This window comes from Globicephala melas, chromosome 16 (genome assembly GCF_963455315.2).
Source record: "Globicephala melas chromosome 16, mGloMel1.2, whole genome shotgun sequence".
NCBI classification, from domain to species: domain Eukaryota; kingdom Metazoa; phylum Chordata; class Mammalia; order Artiodactyla; family Delphinidae; genus Globicephala; species Globicephala melas.
The window spans coordinates 23470853-23493150 of NC_083329.1; the positions used below are offsets into that span (position 1 = coordinate 23470853).

At 43.9% G+C, this 22298-nt stretch overlaps 1 protein-coding gene across 5 annotated transcripts in view; it reads right to left on the reverse strand.

The window, feature by feature from the left end:
• The window catches only part of SORCS3 (sortilin related VPS10 domain containing receptor 3), a 612586-nt gene that overhangs the window by 88333 nt on the left and 501955 nt on the right, over positions 1 to 22298 (reverse strand). For all 5 annotated transcript variants that reach the window (XM_060286394.1, XM_030865557.2, XM_060286392.1 and 2 more), the window contains exons 9-11: positions 13269 to 13448; positions 3560 to 3706; positions 1907 to 2009 (exon numbers count right to left, since the gene is read on the reverse strand). In XM_060286394.1, coding sequence (XP_060142377.1) covers positions 1907 to 2009; positions 3560 to 3706; positions 13269 to 13448 — 430 coding nt within the window. The remainder of the gene's footprint in view (positions 1 to 1906; positions 2010 to 3559; positions 3707 to 13268; positions 13449 to 22298) is intronic.

Consider the following 22298-nt stretch of genomic DNA (forward strand, 5'->3'; position numbering starts at 1 on the left):
AGCGAACAGCCTTCCAGTTACAAGAGTGACAAAGGGAGAGAAAAGGAACTAGTAAATTCTCATGTATATGGACAAGAAAGTTTCAGAATCCAATCCTTAATGCCTATGTGTCTGTTAGCTTACAAAGACTTAGCACTAGAGTAATTTCGAGGCACGTGATGGCCTCAGGTAGTAACAACCACAACTAACCTACCTGACTATGCTCTGAGCCCTCAGCGGGATCTTCCATCTCTAATTCTCTCTAATTCTTACAACACACTCACAAGGCAGGGAACAAAAAAAACCAAAAACAACTTCATTTGCAGATGAGGAAAATGAAGCTCTGAGGTTAAGGAACTAAGCCAAATGCATAAGGCTCGTAAGTGTCAGAGGTCAGCTTGGCAAGCAGGACTGCAGGGGTCCTGAGTGCGTTCATTCATTCCGTGGATGCAGAGTGAACGCATATTATTTATGGATTCTCTTGAAGGAGATGTGCAAACCATAGTCTCCTGGTGTAAGAAGAGCAGTTCTCAATTTCTGTAACATTAACAATGGTAATAGGTGACATGTACTGAGTATTCGATACGTCCTAGGCACTGTTCTGAACACTTGAAATCCACTGCTTCATTTAATACTCCAATTCCATTATGTTGGTATTATTATTCCCACTTTGGCAATGAAAACACCAACGTTCAGAGTGGTTAAGGCACATAGAACCATGCCTGACTATACAGTTAGCATTTATATTTTATAATTGATTACTGTTTTTCAGCGTTCCTTCCACTCCAGTCCAGAGTCTCCTATAGGTCTTGAGGAGAGGCAGAGAGCACAGCAGTCCCAGAGCTGGGAGGTCCAATCAGCATGGATGATGGTGTGTGGGGTTCACTCCCCCCAGCCAGGAGAACACCAATAGAGCCTGCCCTCACCTCTCACTGTCCTGGGCTCCCTGAAGCCAGTGGTGTTAAATAGGGTGGCTCCAGTTCCTACCGGGCGGAGGGGAGTAGTCTGAGGTGTCAGAAGGCTATGCCAGCTGCCAACCTGATTCGAGTGGATGGTCACTGGTGGTGCTAAAAAGTTCATACAGCTGGAGGCTTGGAGAAGAAAGTCACGTCTACGAGAGCAGTAACGCCAGCGGCTGGAGCTTCAGGTCGATGAGAGAAAACAGACTAAACCATCTCAGCAAGTTGCTGTGAATTTATCTGCTTTCATTAGAAAAATAGCTGCCTCATAGCAGAGCTCTAACTTCGAAGATTAGAGGCGTGCCTTGCTTTATGCCATCAACCTATTCCTGCAAAGGTGTGTGGAAATCAAATGCATGCTAAGCAAAGCACTTTCCCCCAGAGACTTTCATGTTCATCTCCGAGTTGTTTTATCTTCATTTCTGATAGACGTTCAGTGGACAGTGCTTCCAACAATACAAATTGGAGTTTTTCTGCCCTTTCCCCCAGGCTGTCAGCCAAGCGGGTTACTCATGTGTAAACAAACCTTTACATGCACCAGAGACCTCCTGATTAAAAACAGCCCTGGGGTGAAACCCTTTGTAAAGAATCCTCTGTGCAAAAAGAAAACTACCCCAACTCTTACTTGGTGAGCTAGGAAGTTCATGTATCACGTTTTCTTAAAGTGAGAATTCCCTATTACAAACAACCTTTCTGATCTATCAGTTTACTTGGAGAGGAACTCTGGCCTCTTGCTAAGCACAGGGTACTGCCCTGTGACCATGTGAGATGTTGCATTTACCAAAAGTTGCAAGTGTCTGGAGCTCTTTTACTGGGTGATTAGATTGGCCTTGGAGTCCCACAGATCTTGCCTGTTTTCTGGGAAGAGTGCCCATAGCTTTTATCTGATGCTCAAATGATTCCACAGAGGTCGTAACATATTACAGAAGCCCTCAGTGAGGAAGAAGCCCAGGGAATGTCTTCCTTACCTGTGGCCACCACGAGCCCTGGAGCCGTCTCCTTGCTGGAGATTCTCCCTGAGGAATATGGATTTTCAGAGATCTGCAAGTGTAGATGCAGGGAGCAGAAGGGCTAAAATAGAGGAGGAGAAAGTGGCTTCATTCCAGGAAGATCCTGACATGCACCCCTGCCCCACCAGATATGGGGCTCCCAGGTGTTCAGCTTCCAGAAACAGCAAGGATTGGATGTGAGCCACTCACTTTGTTTGGGGCACAAGTCATCTCTCCCTGAGCAGCTGTTATGTTCACATCAGAAGCTGCCCTGAGCACCATTCATAGGCCCCATCCTGTCCCTGTTCCTGTCACAATTGTAGGCTTCCCCTCTCTTCCTCACCCCTACCCCTCCCATCAAGGTCCAGTTCATGGTCAGCCTTATGAAGCCTCCCAGACCATTCCTTCCCACAGGATGACACTGATCTTCTCCCATCACTGGCCTTGGCCATCATGCTCTGCTTCTTGGAGCCCTAACGGGCCACTGGGAGCAGTGAAGTGGGGAAGTAAGTGAGACAGTCTCAGGCCCTCTACCCTCTTCTTCAACCAGATGGTCCCTGTTTCTGCTTTATGTATTTGGTTCCTGTTTATAATTTTACTTTGAATTTTACTTAAAATGTTTGAAGCCATTATTTGAAACTCGTAAGTTTGTGTTCTTTATTCAGTTACTTATTTATCCCTTTTTGAGTTTCTTGAAAAGGATTAGGGATTTATAGACACCATATAATAAATAAAAATAAACAAATTGTGAAATCGGGGAAAGGAGAAAATTAGGTTAATAAGATGAATCCATGGGTAAGGTTTGGGGAAAAAAAAGTCTTGCTGTGACCAGTTCTTGCCTACAGGCAGGCACCTGTCTCTGACCTTCCTAGTACCCCAAATCAGAAGCATGGAGCTGGACTGAAAACCACAAAAGGGGAAAGGCCCTGTTAATCCTGTTTACCACTATATTCCCAGTTTTTAACATAATGTCTAGAATGTTCAGTAAGTTGCAAAAGGCAACTTTTTTGCAAAGGGCAAACATAACCATTTCTGGGACCTTAGAAAATTTTCTCAAATAGGTCCTCTTTGTGAGGGCACTGAGAGTTGTGAATTGCACTGTTAATTATCTGTCTTCCCTCCTCACATGGAGTTGCACCTCCATGGTGCCCACCCCAATATTCCATACAGCTGGAACCCTGGGAATGCTGAGAGATTAACTCTGTCCCATGTGGACATACCAGCCTGACATTCCTTGGGCTTCCAAGGCAAATTTTGCTTACCTTTCCCACCATCAAGCACTTATCATATCATACCAGCATCAGCTAATAGGTATTTACCACTACTGAGCTCTGTCTGGGACCCTTGGGCACAGGCTCTTTCTTTAGATAAGAAAGATAAAGATGTTTCTTTATCTTCCTAGGAGTTGGAGCACATAGTATATTCTCAGTAAAGGTTTGTGGAATTCAACTGAACTTTCCATCCAAGTGACATGGCAGTCTGAGTCCACAGGTCAATGCCCTGGGACCTGTAGGACATCCCTGCTCAGCACAGCCAAGATCCTAAGCCCTCCCTGATGGAAGAAAGCCCCCGCTGGAGCATCCCCAGGTAACCAGCCTGCCCTGTGGTCTCACATGAGACCGGGGGACTGACCAGCAGGCAGTGTACTGGGCTTCCTCTCAGGTCCACGTCTGGAGCTTGCAGGAGGCGCCAATCCCTGCCCTTGTTGTAAGTGATGTAGGTCTTCACTTGGTCATCCACCTTCTTGTTTGCCAGGAATATCCCTTTGATACCTGCTACCTAGGAAAAAGGGCGAGAGATGGAGAACAATGTTGGGCCAAAATGCCTATAGTTTTGGAGAGGCCCTGGGAGAAGCCCCAGCATTTTCCACAGCGTGTGGGGGTACAACAGAGGAAAAGAGGAGGAACATGGTGAGAAATGTCACGTGCCACGTGGTCTCCAAAAGAAGTTTAAGTTCATCTCTGCTCCCTCCACCCCCACAAACCAGATGTCCCACTTCCCTATTATTCATCTGCTTTGCCCTACTCTGCAGGTCTCTGCACTTTGTTCAGAGGGCTTTATCCTTAATTAACTATCAACATTCCCTCTGGGGTGGGAGTGGTTGATAACAACTGAAGGAGTTACTCCTTCTAGAGAACATTTGGGATTAACAGATACAGGCTACTATATATAGAATAGATAAACAACAAAGACCTGCTGTGGAGCACAGGGAACTATAGTCAGTATCTTGTAATAACCTATAATGGAAAAGAATCTGAAAAAGAATATATATATGTATATAGACATACATATATATGTATAACGGCATCACTTCACTGTACACTTAAAACATTGTAAATCAACTATACTTCAATAAAAATTTAAAATAAATAAATAAAAACAGAGAACATGGGATTTTGCTCAGGAGGGGCTCGTCGACAGGTTTTCAAGGCATCAAGGTATAATCTGTAACGGGAGAAGTCCAGGTGTCCTGATTAAGACTGAGGTGGATATTTGGGGGCAGGTGACCCAGCTTGGCGACCTGGCCCCTGTCACTGGCTGTGCCACCAGCTCACTGGGTGACTTTGGATAATTCCCATATTATCTTGGGTCTCAGCCAATGGTCATTTTGAAAGAGCCCTTCCCTTCCTTTCTGTCCTCAGTCAGCTGGCAAAGGACACAACAGATAATGGAGAGCGCTCTTGCGAGAGTTCCGATGTATTGGGATTTGCACGCCCTTGATATTCTGAAGGAAGAAGAGTATCGCCACAAAACAAGTAGCCAGAGAATGAGGACATTTATGATCCAGAAGCGTTCGAGAGTAAGTACAGATCTGACTCACTTTTATTTCTTCTATGCCTACATCTGGGCAATCAGAAGAGATATTTAGAATGACAGCAATCTATGTCAAGGAAACATTCCTTTGACTTCTGGTTCAAGTGCCAGGATTTTCCAAAGAAAACGTAATTCAAATTGTTTAAATATATATAAATAAGAGGTAGAATGGCAGGTTTCCTGGATTACACTCAGATATCTCAAAATTTTAACTGTACTTATCCCCATTATTTGAGGGTCATCATGAATTGAGGTTTACTGCAGTTCTGAGAGGATGCCAGTGGGAACAAAAGGAAGGAATTTCACAGAAGTGAGTTCTTTTAATGACATAATTTACCTGATGAAATGAGAAGTGCTTTTCTTTTTTTTTAAGTAACCTGACTGGCCTTGAAAGAGAATAGAGAATGCCAACCCAAATACAAAACAACAAAGAACTACAAAAATGGACAGAGGATGTCAGGAGGAGAACAGTGTTATCTGGGAAGGACACCACCAGGGGAATTTGACAAAAGGCCAGTGATGGAACTGATTAGCTTCCTAATGTGAACAGAGGGTGGGTAAGGACAGAAGCCAAGGTGGGGAGAGGGGCAGCGTTGTCAGAGTTATGCCCTTCCTTGGAGGTACCCTCCCTGCTGCTTAAAGTCAGTGCCATTTCATGAAGGCCGGCACCTTACACACGCAGTCAAGGGCTGTGAGGCCCTCAGATCACCTCGGTCTTTAAAACCAACTGCAAAGTTGTTTCTCTCCAACCAATTACCAATAATTCCTCACAGAAAATGGAATCTGTGTTTCCTTAGAACCTTCTGCCTGATGGGGGCCCTTTGCTATTCTCTTTAGACACAGAGCTGGTGTCTTTTCTGATGGAGCACCAGATAATGATTCCATAGAACTCTTCCCCCTAAGCCAGCCCCCTGCCCCCAACATGTACCCAGGGCCTCGATATCGAATTTCTAGAACATATACAGGTCAGAATCAGACTTCTGTCTGTCACCATCATCCCCTGCCTCCTAGCTCGATACATTCTAGCGTGAATTACTAGCCACTTAGCTGCTTCTCGTGTTCTCTGGATGAGCGCGTTTGGAAAATATAATATGCCAATATTATATGACCATATTCCCACTAAGAACTCCACCACTCAGACGGCTATTTTCTGTGTGCCTCACATAGTCTGAGAGAAAAATCAGGAGAATGGAGACTGAAAATATATAGAAGGAGAGATTCTGAAGGAACCCATCTGCACCTCTGAAGGTGTTTCTCCTGCAGTTGCACCTAATGCCAAAGCAATCTCAGTCCTGTCTGCCTGTCTGGGGGAAAAGAAAAAAAAAGATAAAACACTTCCCACTTGTATTTGGATTGTTCAAAGCCCTTACGTTATTGCTGAATTGCTTCTTGGCTTCATCTTTTGTGTAAATGGACTATAAGCTTGGAGGGCACTTTGTTTTCTGTATCTTAGGCCAATAGCTTTCAAACTTTTCGATTGCAATCCAAGTATGAAATACATTTCTGCTGGCGCCCAGTAGACTCATACCCATATACGCATGTATGTGTACACACACAGCTACACACATATCTGACCCAAAAGTTCCAGGAAACACTACTTACCTGCACTACGTGCAACGTAAAGGAACTGGGGAACGAAACACACGTTTTAACTCTTCTCCATCCAAGGAGGTATTTGGAATCTGATCAACTTAAAAACATGCTTCTTCCCACTGTGGTTTGAAATCAGCAGCACAGCTGCTGCTGTTAGCCCCAAGAGTTCAAGGAGAAAGGTACCAGCTTGCAAGGTGGTCCCCAGAGAAGAGGGTAGTACAAGGTCCCAGGCCTGCATGGCCCACTTTCCCTCTGGGAATCAATTTGAGGTGCAAAGGGACACTGACAGCAGCCCCTTGGCAGAGCACTGAGTCCAGGTGGCATAATCATCTGTCACTCACCCCCATGCCCTCAGGACAAGGAAGCCAGGGCTCTGCTGAGAAAAGCAATTACCATGGTTTGCCTTGGGCTGTCCCTAGAGTTGGACCTGTTGTGAGGGGCCGATGAAGGTCAGTTGGGGAAAATGTCCCCACGGGGTCTACAAGTAGCCGTCCATCTGTCCAAAGAAGGGTAATGTAAGGTCATGATAAAGCAGTGGGTGGAGGGCAGGCACTAGAGACACAGAAAGCAATAAAACATCAATAAGATGAGCAAAGAGGCCAGAACACTAAGGATGGCTCAGAGTTTCATTTTATGCATCCAAGTATAGTGAGGTCATGATAATTAGTCATTAGGAAATTTAAACGAAACTAATGAGGTGCCACTAGGACCCTAAAAGAATGTCTAAACACACGTGTGTGCACACACACACTCACACACACACACACAACTGATAATACCAACTGTTGTTAAAGACATGAAGCAACTAGAACTCGCATACATCTCTGGCGGGGATACAAAATGATGCTGCCACTTAAGAAATGGTTTGCTGGCTTTTTATAAACATACGCTGAGATTCAATCTAGCAGTTCTACTCCTATGTATTTACCCACGAGAAAGAAACACTTATGTTCACATAAATGTTTATAGAAATTTTATTCATGATCACACAGAACTGGAAACACCTTGAATGACCTTCAACTGGTGAATGAATAAACAAACGAGGATACACCCAGGCAATGCAGTATTACTCAGCAGTAGAAAGAAAGGAACATCTCTTGATATTCAACAACATGTGTGAATCTCAATGTACTATGTGAAAGAAGCTAGACTCAAAAGACTCCCTTTTTTGCATTCATATGAAAATGTAGAAAAAATAAAACTGGAGGGACAGAGCGAAATCAGATTGGTTTGCCAGTGACTTTTGGTGGGAGGAAGATGACTACAAAAAGGCCATAGGGGCTTCCCTGGTGGCGCAGTGGTTGAGTCCGCCTGCCGATGCAGGGGACACGGGCTCGTGCCCCAGTCTGGGAAGATCCCACATGCCGCGGAGCGGCTGGGCCCGTGAGCCATGGCCGCTGAGCCTGCGCGTCCGGAGCCTGTGCTCCGCAACGGGAGAGGCCACAACAGTGAGAGGCCCGCGTACCGCAAAAAAAAAAAAAAAAAAGGGCCATAAGAGGGAATGTCGTGAGACAATACCTTATATGTTCAATGTTCTATATTTCGATTATGGTGGTAGAAGCACATACCTCTGTCAAAACTCATAGAACCAAAAAGGGTAAATTTTACCGTACATAAATTATACCTCAATAAAAAAAATGAATGTGAAAAAAATGTATAATAGGAAGAGCCTGGGCTTTTTGGTCAAATTGACATGGGTTGGTTCAAACACAGCATCACCCTTTACTAGCTGTGTGATCTGAGCCAAGTTACCAAACTCTCTGCATCTCTGTACTCTCATAGGCACAATAGGGAATGGTATCTCCCACAAGGAGTTATTGTAACAGATAAATAAGAAAGAGTATATATATCATTAAGGGTTGTGCTGTCCAATACCATAGCCACTAGCCACACAGGGCTACTGAGAACTTGAAATGGGGTCAGTGGGACTAAGAAACTGACTTTTAATTTTAACCAACTTAAACTGAAATTTAAAAAAAACTGATACCTGATCCAGTTATTGGCCAACTTTTAAGTATGCTTGGAATAACTTGGATATGTGAATCTCCCTTTTCTACTGTAAATTTTATGAAATATAAATGCTGATCAAGTATTTCTGGTGAAAATTTAGCAGATGAATTGAGATGCTTGAGAAGTGTAAAATATACCCAGGATACTGTAGACTTAGTATGACAAAAATTATAAAATATCTCATTAGTAATTTTTCATACTGAGCATATACTTAAATGACAGTATTTTGGATATTTTGGTTAAATAAAATATAATATTACAATTAATTTCACCTGTTTCTTTTTACTTTTTTCTCTTGATTTTAAAATGCGCGTGTAGCTTGTTATATATTTACTCGACAATGTCAGTTTAAGGCATTACCTGGTATGCTGTTGTTAGTATTATACAGAGTTACAAGTTGGATGCTTAATCTAGGAAAATATTGAAGAAAATGCAGCAGCTCAGAGAATGTTTCTACAATATAACTGAAAGTGTTGCAAAGAACATTTGTTACCTGATTTACCAGTGGAGAACATCTAGGAAGAAATGCAGTTTATAGTTAGAGATGTGAAAAAACCACAACAGAGCTCTGTATGAAAAGAGTGTCATAAGAATAATGGTGAACACACATAATGAACTGTATTCATTGTCAACACCAGCCTTGTTTTGATGGAACGGCTCTGTTACCTTAAAGAAGAGATCATTATTTGGCCTTCAAGAATTATTTTCTCCCCTGATTATGTAATTACAGCCATGACAAGACTGCACTCTGATGAAGGGATTGGACAGAGCACAACAGACTCCCTCTTCAGCAGGAAACTGCTCCAACAGACCAGGAAATGAACAATGCCTTGCCTTAGATTTTAGGGAGTTGGGTGGGGTTGATCCCCTTGGTCTCCAAGGTGATCAGTGCCAAGATCTACAAGGTGTACTTCTCAAATAAATTCTCACTTTCTTTGTCCCCTTTCCAATGTCAAGAAGAGGCTTGAGAGGTCCATGTGGAAGACAGAATGACACAGTAGTAGCTTTAATCAGTTGTGGTCAGCTCAAGCCACCTCACATCTGTGTTAACTAAAGGCATCTCAGACATTTCAGACAAGGGCAAACAGAGGTAACACCCTGTCACATTGTAATATAAAGCTTTACATTAACTTGGCATAGGCACTACCTCGCGCATACAATTATCATTTGCTAGATGTAAGGGAAAACAGAGAGAAATACCAGCCCAGAGAATAAACGCCCGACTCTTCAGTCAAGCTCTTTACTAGCATCTTCATAGCCTTTACCCCCACTATTCTCCAGGGTCATTTGACATTCTAGGAAAATGGACCTCTACTCATCAGACTCTGGTTCTCTTCTGATGCTGGACTTTACCAGGCATGCCTTTCTCCCATGCTCTAGCAGGTCATCATTTAAACCTACTCATCGGCAAGTCTCCCCAAATTCATCAAGTTAGAATTAATCTTCCTCTTAGTGAACATGCAGGAATCGCACCTCTAATACAAGTCAGACTGTGATCACTACCCTACTAGAGTCACTTACGTCTTTCCAGGAGATTTTGCGTCTCACGTACCAGCCTCATCAGGCAAAATACATTTCATGAAAGTGTGTTACTTTAGCTGAATGGAACACGAAAGCTCACTGTTTCTTCCGGCTGTATTACTCAAGGGCATTCAGAGTCCACAAAAATTATAGTCTCTTTGCTAACTGGCCATATGGTACACAATCTCAGTTTCTGTGAGAATCTCCAGTGAAGAAGGTTAAAGTCTAATGACCCCTAGAGACCAATTAGATTGGGCTTAATCTCCAAATCACAGAATGTACACCCAGGTGCAAAGCAGCATCACCCTCTAAAAACCTTCAATATGGTCATGGTCTAGATAGTGTCAGGATATAATTTATTCCCTTGGTATTAAATGCCTTCTAGAATCTGAACCCCAACTACTTATGCAGCACTCATTCTTGTCCCTGACAACCATCTATTCTACGCAATTAGACTGGCTAGCTCACGGACTTACAGATCTACACTGCCTGTCCGACTCTTGGCTTCTGTCATTCTTGACATTTGGAATGCCTTCCACTTCTTCACCTCTTCCTCCCCAGGGCAAAAGTACTGATAACCGGATTGGTAACATTGAGAAAAAGAACTGGTCTTTTACAGCACATCCCGAACTCAACTATTTTGGGGATCTGCCTGCAAAGATCACATCCTCTGCACCACAATGCTGTGGTGTTACAGAGACAGGCTTCCATGGGAGAGCTTTTTATTTTTTTTTTAAACATCTTTATTGGAGTATAATTGCTTTACAATGGTGTGTTAGTTTCTGTTTTTATAACGAAGTGGATCAGCTATACATATACATATATCCCCATATCCCCTCCCGCATGCATCTCCCTCCCACCCTCCCTATCCCACCCCGCTAGGTGGTCACAAAGCACCGAGCTGATCTCCCTGTGCTATGCAGCCGCTTCCCACTAGCTATCGGTTTACATTTGGTAGTGTATATATGTCCATGCCACTCTCTTATTTTGTCCCAGCTTACCCTTCCCTCTCCCCATGTCCCATGGGAGAGCTTTTGATTCACTACTTCTGCCTGTGACTGGATGGATGAGTTCAATTCTGGGGAGCAGTATTAGCAAGACCATTTCCTCCTACATGCTTTTCAAAGCAATAAAGCTGACATTTGATCTCCTTTTGTCTCACCCTTTGTTTCTGTCTCAAATGGTTTCATTCTTCGGCAGGTAAAAGAGGAACTTTGTTTACTGACCCCTTCAAAGCCCAACAAACTAGACTGCAAGCTCCCTGAGGGTAAGAACCCTTATCTTTCCTGCTTTCCTCATAGTCTGGAACACAATGCAGGGGCAGGATCAACCTTGATAAAAATGAATGGAGAACAAGGTCAACAGAATTGGTTTTAGGGAAGTTGCCTTGCCTAGTGTATCTTGCTTCTCTGTAGGTGCGATGACACCATGTATTTTTTTCCCCAAAAAAGACTGACTTCAGAAAGACAAAAAAAAATTACATGTATCTTGGCACATTCTTCATTTTGATTCATGCGTCACTTCAGATCAGAATGTCTCACTGTTCTAAATGACCAAGGAGTTTCAGGCACCCTGTTTTAGGAAAGGAACTGCACAGTGGCAAACTCACCCACCATATCAATAGAGTCAGAGAAACAGGAATTTCTCAGCTGAAAGGTCATCTGCAGCAATGTCCACCTCTCCTACTGGGCTCTGACCACAGGAGCATGAATAATCCTCTTACCTCTACAGGCTTACTTGTGCAAACAGGAATGGCCTCACTCCTGGGAACATTCATACAAACCTTCCCACAGCTGTGATCTACTGCCCAATAACAAAGGTGTATTTCTGCCTCCTGGTGTGATTAGAGGCATGAAAATGTAAGCTTCCCAAAGCCATTTACACTCCTAGTCATCTCTACTAGTCTTTACAACTTTAGGAAGAAATCTAGGTCATTTCCGAAGCTGGGACCTTGTTGCTAAGGGAATTATTTCAGCACTTGTCTACGTCCTAGAAAATCAGGGTATTTCCACCCTGACATTCACTTCTCTCCTTCTTTTTAATGTACCTGCATTCACTCCATGACTTCTACCTAATAAAATAACTGGAATCTTATATGTTTCCACCACTCTTAGTAACTGAGCAGCCAACTTAGATACCAGAGTAGGGATGCGGGCACTCTGACATGCACTGCTCAGAAGAGACCACTGTCAAGCAGAAGGCCATGTGTTGATCTCTCTGCTCTGACAGGCACTCCCGCCCCTCGAAGAGGAAAACTCACGATGGAGTAGCTCAGCCATACCATCTGAGGCTACCGCCCACAACAGGCTGTCCTGCTGTGAATGAATGACCTCCACCAGCACAGCCTGTGGGGTCTGACCACAAGTCACTAGTAAATGTTGGATAATGAGACACGCCTCCTTTGCTCAAATCAATCCATCTAGTTGAAGTGGTCACTCAAGTTCTTTCACTGCGAAAGCTCACACACTAGAGGTATAAACAAGCAGTGTATCATTAGGGTCACTGAAACAATTAGTTTCTTTTTTTTTTAAATCTAGTCCCTAAATGGAATCACTTGGTTTCCTAGATAAATTATTCTTTAACTGGTGGTCACACTAAAAAAATTCAATATAAGTGGAAACTCAATAAAGGTGATCATATTAAAAAAAGATGTGGGCTTCCCTGGTGGCGCAGTGGTTGAGAGTCCGCCTGCCGATGCAGGGGATGCGGGTTCGTGCCCCGGTCTGGGAAGATCCCACGTGCCGCGGAGCGGCTGGGCCCGTGAGCCATGGCCGCTGAGCCTGCGCGTCCGGAACCTGTGCTCCACAACGGGAGAGGCCACGACAGTGAGAGGCCCGCGTACGGCCAAAAAAAAAAAAAAAAAAAAAAGATGTAAATCACAGCCAGTTCTTCTCTATGCACAGGTGTTGGCATCTGGCAGCATTTCAGGGAAACCCTCACTCCTACCAGTGATATTTGCTTTCCTCTCCTATAAAGTTGTTCACAAAACATGATTTTCCAAATAATTTAAGGTATATAAATAGCACTAATCCCTCCACCCAGATCTCATAAAAAGAAGCACAGACTTGAAAAAAGTACTTAAGAGATCACTGAAGTCAAGTACCTTCACTTCTGGGCTGTAATTCTGCTCATACACGTAAGACATTGACTTTAGCTCCCATTTGTTGAAGGCTTATTAAGTCAACCACCACACTAGATGCTTTACAAACATTATCCCTCATTCTCACAACAATCTCATTAGATCAATATTTTATCCCCATTTTACAGGTGAGGGAATTGAGAAGGTAAGTCCCTTTCCCAAAGTTACAACTGCTAAGTGTACAGCTGAGATCTGAATTCAGGACTATCTGACTCCAATGCTTGTGTTCATACTGTCAAAATTCATGAAATCTTGGCTACATACCTCATACAATTCAATAATGATGTTTCCCATCAGACCTCTGCTGCTCTTGATGTTCTCCATGGCCAGGGTGAAGTAGATCCCACGTGTGTCTGAGATGTAGAGGTTGTACGTGTCATTCTGGTTCCATTCCTGGACAGCTGCGAACACTTGGTTCTCATTGGTACTAATGATGTGCATGTCCTATAAGAAGATGGAAGGCCTGTAAGGCAGCAGATCTTCATATCTCCTTGCCCATTGAGACCCAGAGTAATCACCATGACTTATGAAACGGTTGAGAAAAAACTTGAGTTATAGGCAATGTTAAACAATTCTGTGTCAGGCCAAGGCTATAAATTATGAGCTTCATGATTTCTGTTACTTGCTAAGTGACAGGAAGATGGGTGTAAGGGACTTTGGTGGGTATGATTTTCCATGGCTTCAAGGGATTTATCCACTTTCATTTATTTATTTAGATGTTGGGGGTAGGAGTTTATTAATTAATTTATTTATTTTTGCTGTGTTGGGTCTTCGTTTCTGTGCGAGGGCTTTCTCTAGTTGTGGCAAGTGGGGGCCACTCTTCGTCGCGGTGCACGGGCCTCTCACTGTCGCGGCCTCTCTCGTTGCGGAGCACAGGCTCCAGACGCACAGGCTCAGTAGTTGTGGCTCACAGGCCTGGTTGCTCTGCGGCATGTGAGATCCTCCCAGACCAGGGCTCAAACCCATGTCCCCTGCATTAACAGGCAGATTCTCAACCACTGGACCACCAGGGAAGCCCCCACTTTCATTTTTTATTTTTATAACTGAAAGTTGGTCTTTGCTAACGGAGACATACAACCTTGCAAGAGGAAACCCACACGTGCAAAAATGACAGGTCCTATCCCTTCATTAGATCTTCATTTATGATTTCAAACTTTTTAGGGTAACGGTTTTCACGCCTTTTTTTTGGAATCTTCAGATGGGGATGGCAAGAAAGGTGGCACAGAGGCATAGCCGATGGGTGGGGCTCTGGGCTTCCAACTCTGCTGGAAACAGAGCAGCACTACTGAGATCTGTTATGTCCTGGAGTTCTGTGTAATATTTTAGGAGTAAAAGGTGAGGGGGGTTCTGCTGCTAATACAGTAATGTTTGAAAACCACAGATATACAGGTAAGGATACTCACTCTAGAATTTAGTGTTCTGGGTCATAATATAAGCTCTGCTATAAATCAGCTGTATGATATTGGATGCGTCAGTCTCCCTGAGCTTCCATTTTCTCACTGAAAGAGTGAAGAGGTTGGGCTACCAATAAAAATAGCTAACATCTGGGCACATTCTAAGTCATCTAAATGTATTATTTCAATTTAAAAAATCCAATAATTCTACAATGGAGGTCGTATGATTATTCCTGTTTTACAGAGGAGTCAACTAAGGCACGCAGAGGTTTACCAACTTGCTTCAGGTTACGTAACTCGTTAAGTAGCCGAACCATGTTTTGAACCTCTGTGATATGACTCTAACCTAATTGTTAGCTTCTAACTATTTGTATATACAGCCCCTAAATCAGAAGTTGCAAACCAATGACCCATGAAATGAATATGAATCACAATTGTTTGGTTTGACCATAACCTCTGTCAAATACCTGAAAATGTAGTATTTTAGGTAGAGTCAGCACTCATTGGAGTCTTAGCCCTACATATCTATGATCTGCCCTTATATTACTGTTAACTTCTTGGTCCCTGAAGCCTCTTTAGTTTGTATTCCTGGACTGGGTCATTTCTAAAATTAAATCTAATAGTTCAGAATTCAAAATCGTTTTTAAAAGCCAGTTTGCATATGTGGCTAGGCACTGTACAAAGATTACCACAAACTCAAGTCATTACCTAAGGATCTTACACTGTCAGGAAGAAATGTTAGCCTGGATAGATATCGGACTGAATAAAAGCAATTTTAAAAATGTATAACTATACAGGTGTATATGCCAAGGAATAATACCGTCCCAGGAAAGCAAAAATAGAGGCACCCTTGTCACTGTGGCCAAAAGCACCGGTAATAGGGACACAGGCAAGTGGAGTGACAGTAAGTAAATAACTAGGGTGGATCTAGCCTTCACCTTATTTGACAACCCTTCCCAGAAATGGTTTCACCAAAAAAGGAGGCAGCAATGTCTCTAATGTCAGAACCACGCAGAGCTCCTCCATGCCAATTGTACAAAGAAGCAAACTCATCTGGAGAGCTGGGAGGGGGCAAAAGTGAGAAAGTGAGCTCTGGATCTTTCACTGGAGATTCTCTGTCAGATCTCAGCCTCTAGCCTTGGACTCCCTAGGTCACCTTGACTGAGACCTCATTTGCTCATTTGTGCTTTCACACCTTGTAGAATTACAGGTTCCTGCTGAGGTGCCTGAAAATGGAAATAAGGCTTACTCTTAAAAACCATGTGATGGGGCTTCCCTGGTGGCGCAGTGGTTGAGAGTCCGCCTGCTGATGCAGGGGACATGGGTTCGTGCCCCGGTCCGGGAAGATCCCACATGCTGTGGAGCGGCTGGGCCCATGAGCCATGGCCGCTGGGCCTGCGCGTCCGGAGTCTGTGCTCCGCAACGGGAGAGGCCACAGCGGTGAGAGGCCCGCGTACCGCAAAAAAAAAAAAAAAAACGTGAGGAAGTCATGCTGTGTGGGGTGGAATGAAAGCCCAAGAACCCAGTAGGAGGGGAAATAGCAGCTGCAGGAAATATGGATTTAATTCACTTTACCTGTTAAAAATGCAACAGAAATGCCTGGCTTTCCCCAGATGTTTTGGTCATAAAAATGAACGAGCTAAGTTATTTTAGACTAAACTAATGTAAAAGAAGTGAGGGGGGAAAAAACAACTTCAAACACTGGGGCATGGTCAGCATCAGAGGCAGCCAGATTTGCTGTGAGTGCATCTTAGTTTAGACCTGCACTGGGACTATGTTACCTGGTGAGCAGGTATTCCAGGCTCCAGGATGAGAGACTACTCTCTAGTATATAGAATTACGGGATGTCCACTCGAGAAATCCTTAATTTATCCAAGTCACTTAGCTAATAAATTATATTACTAAGATTTGAACCTAAGACTATCTGAATAAAGAGGTTAAACTCCTTACCAGTGGGGGCATATTCGGTGTGTATCAAAATGACCTGGCGATCCTAACAGCATGCAGACTCATGGGTCCCAATGCCTGAGATTCTGATTCATTATGTCTGGTTGTGGAGTCTTAGATTCTGCCACCTGAGCAAGCCCTCCAGATGATTCTAGTGCATGCAATCTAGGGAATCACTTTTTGAAAAACTCTGAACTATGTGCCCTGTCTCCTAATAGGTCTTAGAGTTGAATAGGGGTCAACCAATAATGAGAATATTAAGTCTTCCAGAACAAAGAAAAGCATCATTAGTTAAAAATGGTCCTATAGGAATCTGAATGACAATAAAGCTTATTTCTTTCATCTTGCTACCCTAATTTAACTCCAAAGCATGTGTCACTTCCTTATTGAAACAATTATAAACAACACTGCCCCTACATCCTCCCAATAGAGTCACTAGGGAGAATCATGGTTGCTTTTTGAAAATCTAAACCTATGACTTCCTAGGTGAACAATAGTAAAAATACTTCCGTGTTATTGAAACATTTTCTTATAATTCGGGCCTAATGTAACTTCACTCATTACAGAAACACCTATGTTATTAAGCATTTGCTATGTGCCAAACACCATATATAAATACAGACAGGAACAAAACGTGGAACCTGACCTCAAGAATATGCCCATCTGGTGGTGGAGACATCACAGACTCAGGTGGCCTTTCGTGAACTTGACTAAGGACTACAATAGACGTGCTGAAAACGGTGAACACAGGCTTACAGGTGAGAGACAGGTGGAGTATTCAAGGGAATGTATGGAACTTGGAATAACCTGAAGGCAATATTCCTCTGAGGGAGGTGAGGATAGACAGTGGCCACATCATAAGGGGTTCTGTACGGCACACCGAAGTTCTACCCTGAAACGAAGTACAAAGCTGACACAAGATTTGAAGCAGGAGAAAGGGAGGATTAGAGTTGGTTAATTAATGCATAGACTTTGTTGAAGATGATCAAGTTCATTATATGATAATATCAAATGTGGAAGCATTGTGAAGAGTGGATTTAAATGGGGCAATGCTAGAAGGAAGGGAGAAGGCTTAAAAGGTCATCGCAACCATCTAGGCAGTAATACACAAGGGCCTGAACTGAAGTAGATTCTCTATGAGAACTCTACGAAATGAACTTGTGAGATATTAAGAAGGTATAATCTACAGAAGGGAGAAGGACACATCTTGAATATCTCAGATACCTGAATAACAAAATTTTCTGCTTTTTATTTAGAGGATTCATTACAATCAAAATTAACAATCACTTCTATAATTATTTGTGTGATATCTGCCTCTCTCATTAGACTATAATGAGTTCTCAGATGGCAGACACTATGTCTCTCTTATTTGTCACTTTATTTTTAGTGCTTACCAGAGTATCTAGCACATGGTAGACATCCAACAATAGTTTACTGAGTAAATAAATGGAGTAAGTAAGTAAATAAATGGAGTAAGTAAATAAAAGGAGGAGATATAAGGGCCAAAAGGTAGAGACTCTGAGCTCAGTTGTTAAACGGGTTCTTTAAGGGAATGTACCTCGAATAGGCAGTTAATGATATAGTTCAGAGTTTAATGGAGAGATATCTGCTGGGGCTGTGGATATAGGAGTCATCAGTGTGAAGAGAAGGGATGAGGTCACTCAGGAACCATGAAGAATGCAACGGGAATTTAGGAACATCCCCACTTCAGGGATGGCAAGGGAAGGGGATCCAGAAAAGGAAACCAGGAGTAAAACACTGCCAAAGCGAAGAGTATCATGGGGGGATTTTTTTTCCCCAACAGTGTCAGATACTCCAGAGAGTTTAAAAGAAAAAACCAAAAGATAAAGATGTAGAGACGTCTAATTGGATTTGGCATGCAGGTAGCCACTGGTTACAACGGCTAGCAGATTTTTTTGTTGCTGCTGTTGTTGTTGTTGTACGTGGGCCTCTCACTGTTGTGACCTCTCCCGTTGCGGAGCACAGATTCCGGACGCGCAGGCTCAGCAGCCATGGCTCACGGGCCCAGCCGCTCCGCGGCATGTGGGATCTTCCCGGACCGGGGCACGAACCCGCGTCCCCTGCATCGGCAGGCGGACTCTCAACCACTGCACCACCAGGGAAGCCCCCAGCTAGCAGATTTTTAACGGGACAGTGGAGAGATGGATGTGGGAGAGCTGAGGGCAACTAGCAGTAGGTTCAAGAGTGAATAGAAAATGAGAAAACAGGTTAAAACTACAGATAACTCTTTAAGAAGAGAGGCCATGACACAGCAAGGAAGGATAAATCAGTATTCGGGGAAATGTAAAAATTAAGGACAATTTTCCTAAGGAAATTAAGGAAAGGTTAACATTACTGTCATTATCATTATAATAAATTATCTAAAACGTATTTCCCCCTGTTCTCTTTCATTATTCAAAGTGGGATTAACTGTATTCTACTGTCAAAAACAAACCCAGACTCAGGTAAGGAGAGAGTTGATTGGAAAAGACTATTGGAATAGGGGGAACACTCTGATCAAAGTATTTGCAAGCACCTCAGAGTGAAGGCAGAAAAGAATTACTCGTATTGGGAGAAGTAAAGCAAGGCTAGAATGAACTGCGGGGAGTGGGGTAAGGAGTAATTAAACAGGAAATTGTTTTCCTTAGGGTCAAGCGATTCTCTTAAGGAGAAAAGCCAGACTTAAGTCTGGTCCAGTCAAATTAGCAGGCACTTTGTCCAGATTGGTCAGTGGGGACAAATAGTTCAGTGAATCATTTATGAGACAAAGAACAGGAATCTGGTCTTGCCAGAGGTAAATACAGGGCACATTTAAGAGAAGGGGAGTTCTTTGCAGTAAGCCATAACCAGGAACACAAAAGCGTGGGGGGATTTCTTAAATGTTGCTGTTTCCAGGAGCTTGGGGCTCAAGTCAAGCTCAACGTTGTTACCGCCAAACTGAGCTCCGTACAGAAACAAACAAACCAACAATTTTTTCTCTTGCAGAAATGACAGAGTAGCGAGTTAAGAACAAGTCCAGAATCTAAGAGGCAAGAGGAGGTCTTTGAGACTCAGAGGGGTCCAGTGAGGCAGAGCAAGAGCGGCCTGGGACACGACCCCACCCCACGAGGAACTCGCCCAACAGGCTAAGAGCGTCAGTAGTATTTCCCCTGGAACACAATCACTGCTTAGACTTGCCCAGCACTTTACACTTTACCAACAATGAGCCATTTGCTGCATCCTTACAACTTTGCCAGATGGAATGGTATTATGATGCCCATTCTACAGATGAGAAGACCTGGGCTCATAGATGAGCAGCAGGCAGAGCTGGAATGAAAGCCCTGGGTTTCTGCTCTTGAGCTCCATCTCCTTTTCCCCGAGGCTGCCATGGCTTCTGTCATCTCTCTCCAAGCCCTCCGCAGGTGCGTGCTCTACACGGCCATCGGCCTGAGACTCAGCGCCAGCCCAATGCCCAGGGGCTGGGTTATTGAGGACTCAGCACAAGGCTGCTGCTCTTAATAACGTTACTCTTTATTAATGGCCTTCATCTCCTTCCCTGCAAAACACTCTGAAGCCATGGAGTGCCCCAGGAGAGTGTATTCTGCACAGTCAGCTGGGAGTAGAGGTGGGAGGGCCATGATGATGGGCAGATCTGCCATGTTTCTGTTTCTAAGCAAGATGCCCAGCAGCAACTGCAGCACGACGTGGAACAGCAACAACTTGCTTAAAAGCCATTTCCGGGGCTTCCCTGGTGGCGCAATGGTTGAGGGTCCGCCTGCCGATGCAGGGGACACGGGTTCGTGCCCCGGTCCGGGAAGAACCCACATGCCGCGGAGCGGCTGGGCCCATGAGCCATGGCCTCTGAGCCTGTGTGTCCAGAACCTGTGCTCCGCAACGGGAGAGGCCACAACAGTGAGAGGCCCACGTACCGCAAAAAAAAAAAAAAAAAAAAAAAAAAGCCATTTCCGTTTCTAAACGATGGAAATCACCCATCTCCCTCCACCCACTCCGTCCTCACCTCCTCGGCCCAGGCTATGAAAACCCGGCCAAGGCCGACGAATAAAGGGGATCGATAACCATCCAGCTATCTTCACGACAGCCCTCATGTTAATGAGAAGCTCCTCCGGATGAAGTTCTGTCGAAGGGGCTGCACGGATGGTAGTCTACCACAGTAAACTGCCATGCGGTTGCTAATCAGTGATGGAGGGCTCTAGGGTTGTGACTGACGCCAGGCTTCATGTATCCCCACCTGCAGCCACATTGCCCAGGGGAGCAAACTGTTTGCTTTTCTGAGAAGTTTAAAAATACATAAAACAGGCATACAGACAAGAGGCAAAATAAGCCCTACATGGAGAAATGTGGTTTGGAAAGTCCCCGAAACTCTTTTCCTGGGCCAATCCATGGAAATCACCAGGTTGCCGCTAAGGGTCATTCTCCTTTAGAAAGAACATGGTCACGAACTTCCTCATCTTCTGCAAGCAGGGATACCTCTTTCCTGCTTGGGTTTAGAATATCTGATGGGTACATCCTGCAAGGGGAGTCCTATACAATGGGCCTAGAAAGCCAATCACAGGGACATTAGAGAAAATGAGAAATTAACGCCCATGGCCCCTGAGGCTACTTCCCATGGTCCCTGTGAATTTCATCAGCCTGTCCACCTCTCTCTGTGCAACCCAGTCTCTCAATATAGCTTTCCAGTTTGTTAAATGAACCATACTCTCTCTCAAAATCGGGCCAGTATATGTATTTTCTACCAGCTTCCCGAACACTTGCTTGCAGGGTTAACTCCTTATCTGTCTTGAATCATCTTAAGCATCACTTTCTTTAGGAAACTCGTCTTCTCTACCCATATTTGGTGAGCTCCAACTATCATGTCACAATGGCCCTTGAACTTCTGTACCTATAATACTCCCTACACCCACAGTTGCTTGTTCAGTGTCTCTTCTCTACGAGAATACAAGCTCCATTACGGCAGGGAACGTGTGTATCTTATTTACCACTCTAACCACAGAGCTTAGTTCAGTGCCTGGCACAGAGTAAAAACTTAAATGGAAGAAAGAATAGATCGATGGGTGAATAAATGAAGGAACAAATGAATGAATGGGTATGTGCATGCTTATATGAATAGGTGAAAGTATAAAAGCAACCAGGGGTAGGTGGTTATCCACCTTCTTATCCCATAATCCCTACTACCTCTGTACTCATTTCGCCTTTCATGATACGTTTCCTAGCACCAACTTAGAGATCCAAGTCTTTGTACCATTACATTTGATACATGTCCAACCTGAGACTTTGCTTCTTTGCAGCCTTAATAGGTGATGCAACTAAAGCCCTCCCACATTCATACCGAGGTTCTAAGATCTGTCTCCTCCCAGAAGCCACTGTTCACAGGGGATGAGGTCCACAGAGTAAGTTTTATGATTTTCCAATACAGGAGTTAAAATGTCATGAGTTGATATTAATTTTATAGTAAATTATTCCTTTTTAATTACTCATAGTGGCAGAAGGGAGTGGAAATACAGGCAGTGCATTTATATTTAGCATTGAAGGGTAGAGAAAAGCAAGAAAGCCATGAGACTAACCTGTCCACATCTATCTATCTATCTATCTATCTATCTATCTATCTATCTATCTATCTATCTACCTACCTACCTACCTATGGTTTCTGCCTGGACCATTCTAAGCCTGGCCCTCTACTTGTCAATAAGGCCCTTGTGAAAGGGAGGCGCCCTCAGAAGAGATTGCAAAGCTAGTGTTCCTTTCACTACCAGTCCTGGGAAATGACCCAAGATTATATTGGATGTTTGAATCATGGGAAATCAAAGCTCTTGCCTGTGCACCCTGCTGAGAGGGGAACACAGAACCCAGATTCAGCGACATCAGCAGAGGCTAGACCCCACAGTGGTTAAGTGCGGCTGAATGCCAGCTGTCTCCCAGGCAGGGATCAAACCTTCTGCAGCCCAACAAGGCAGCC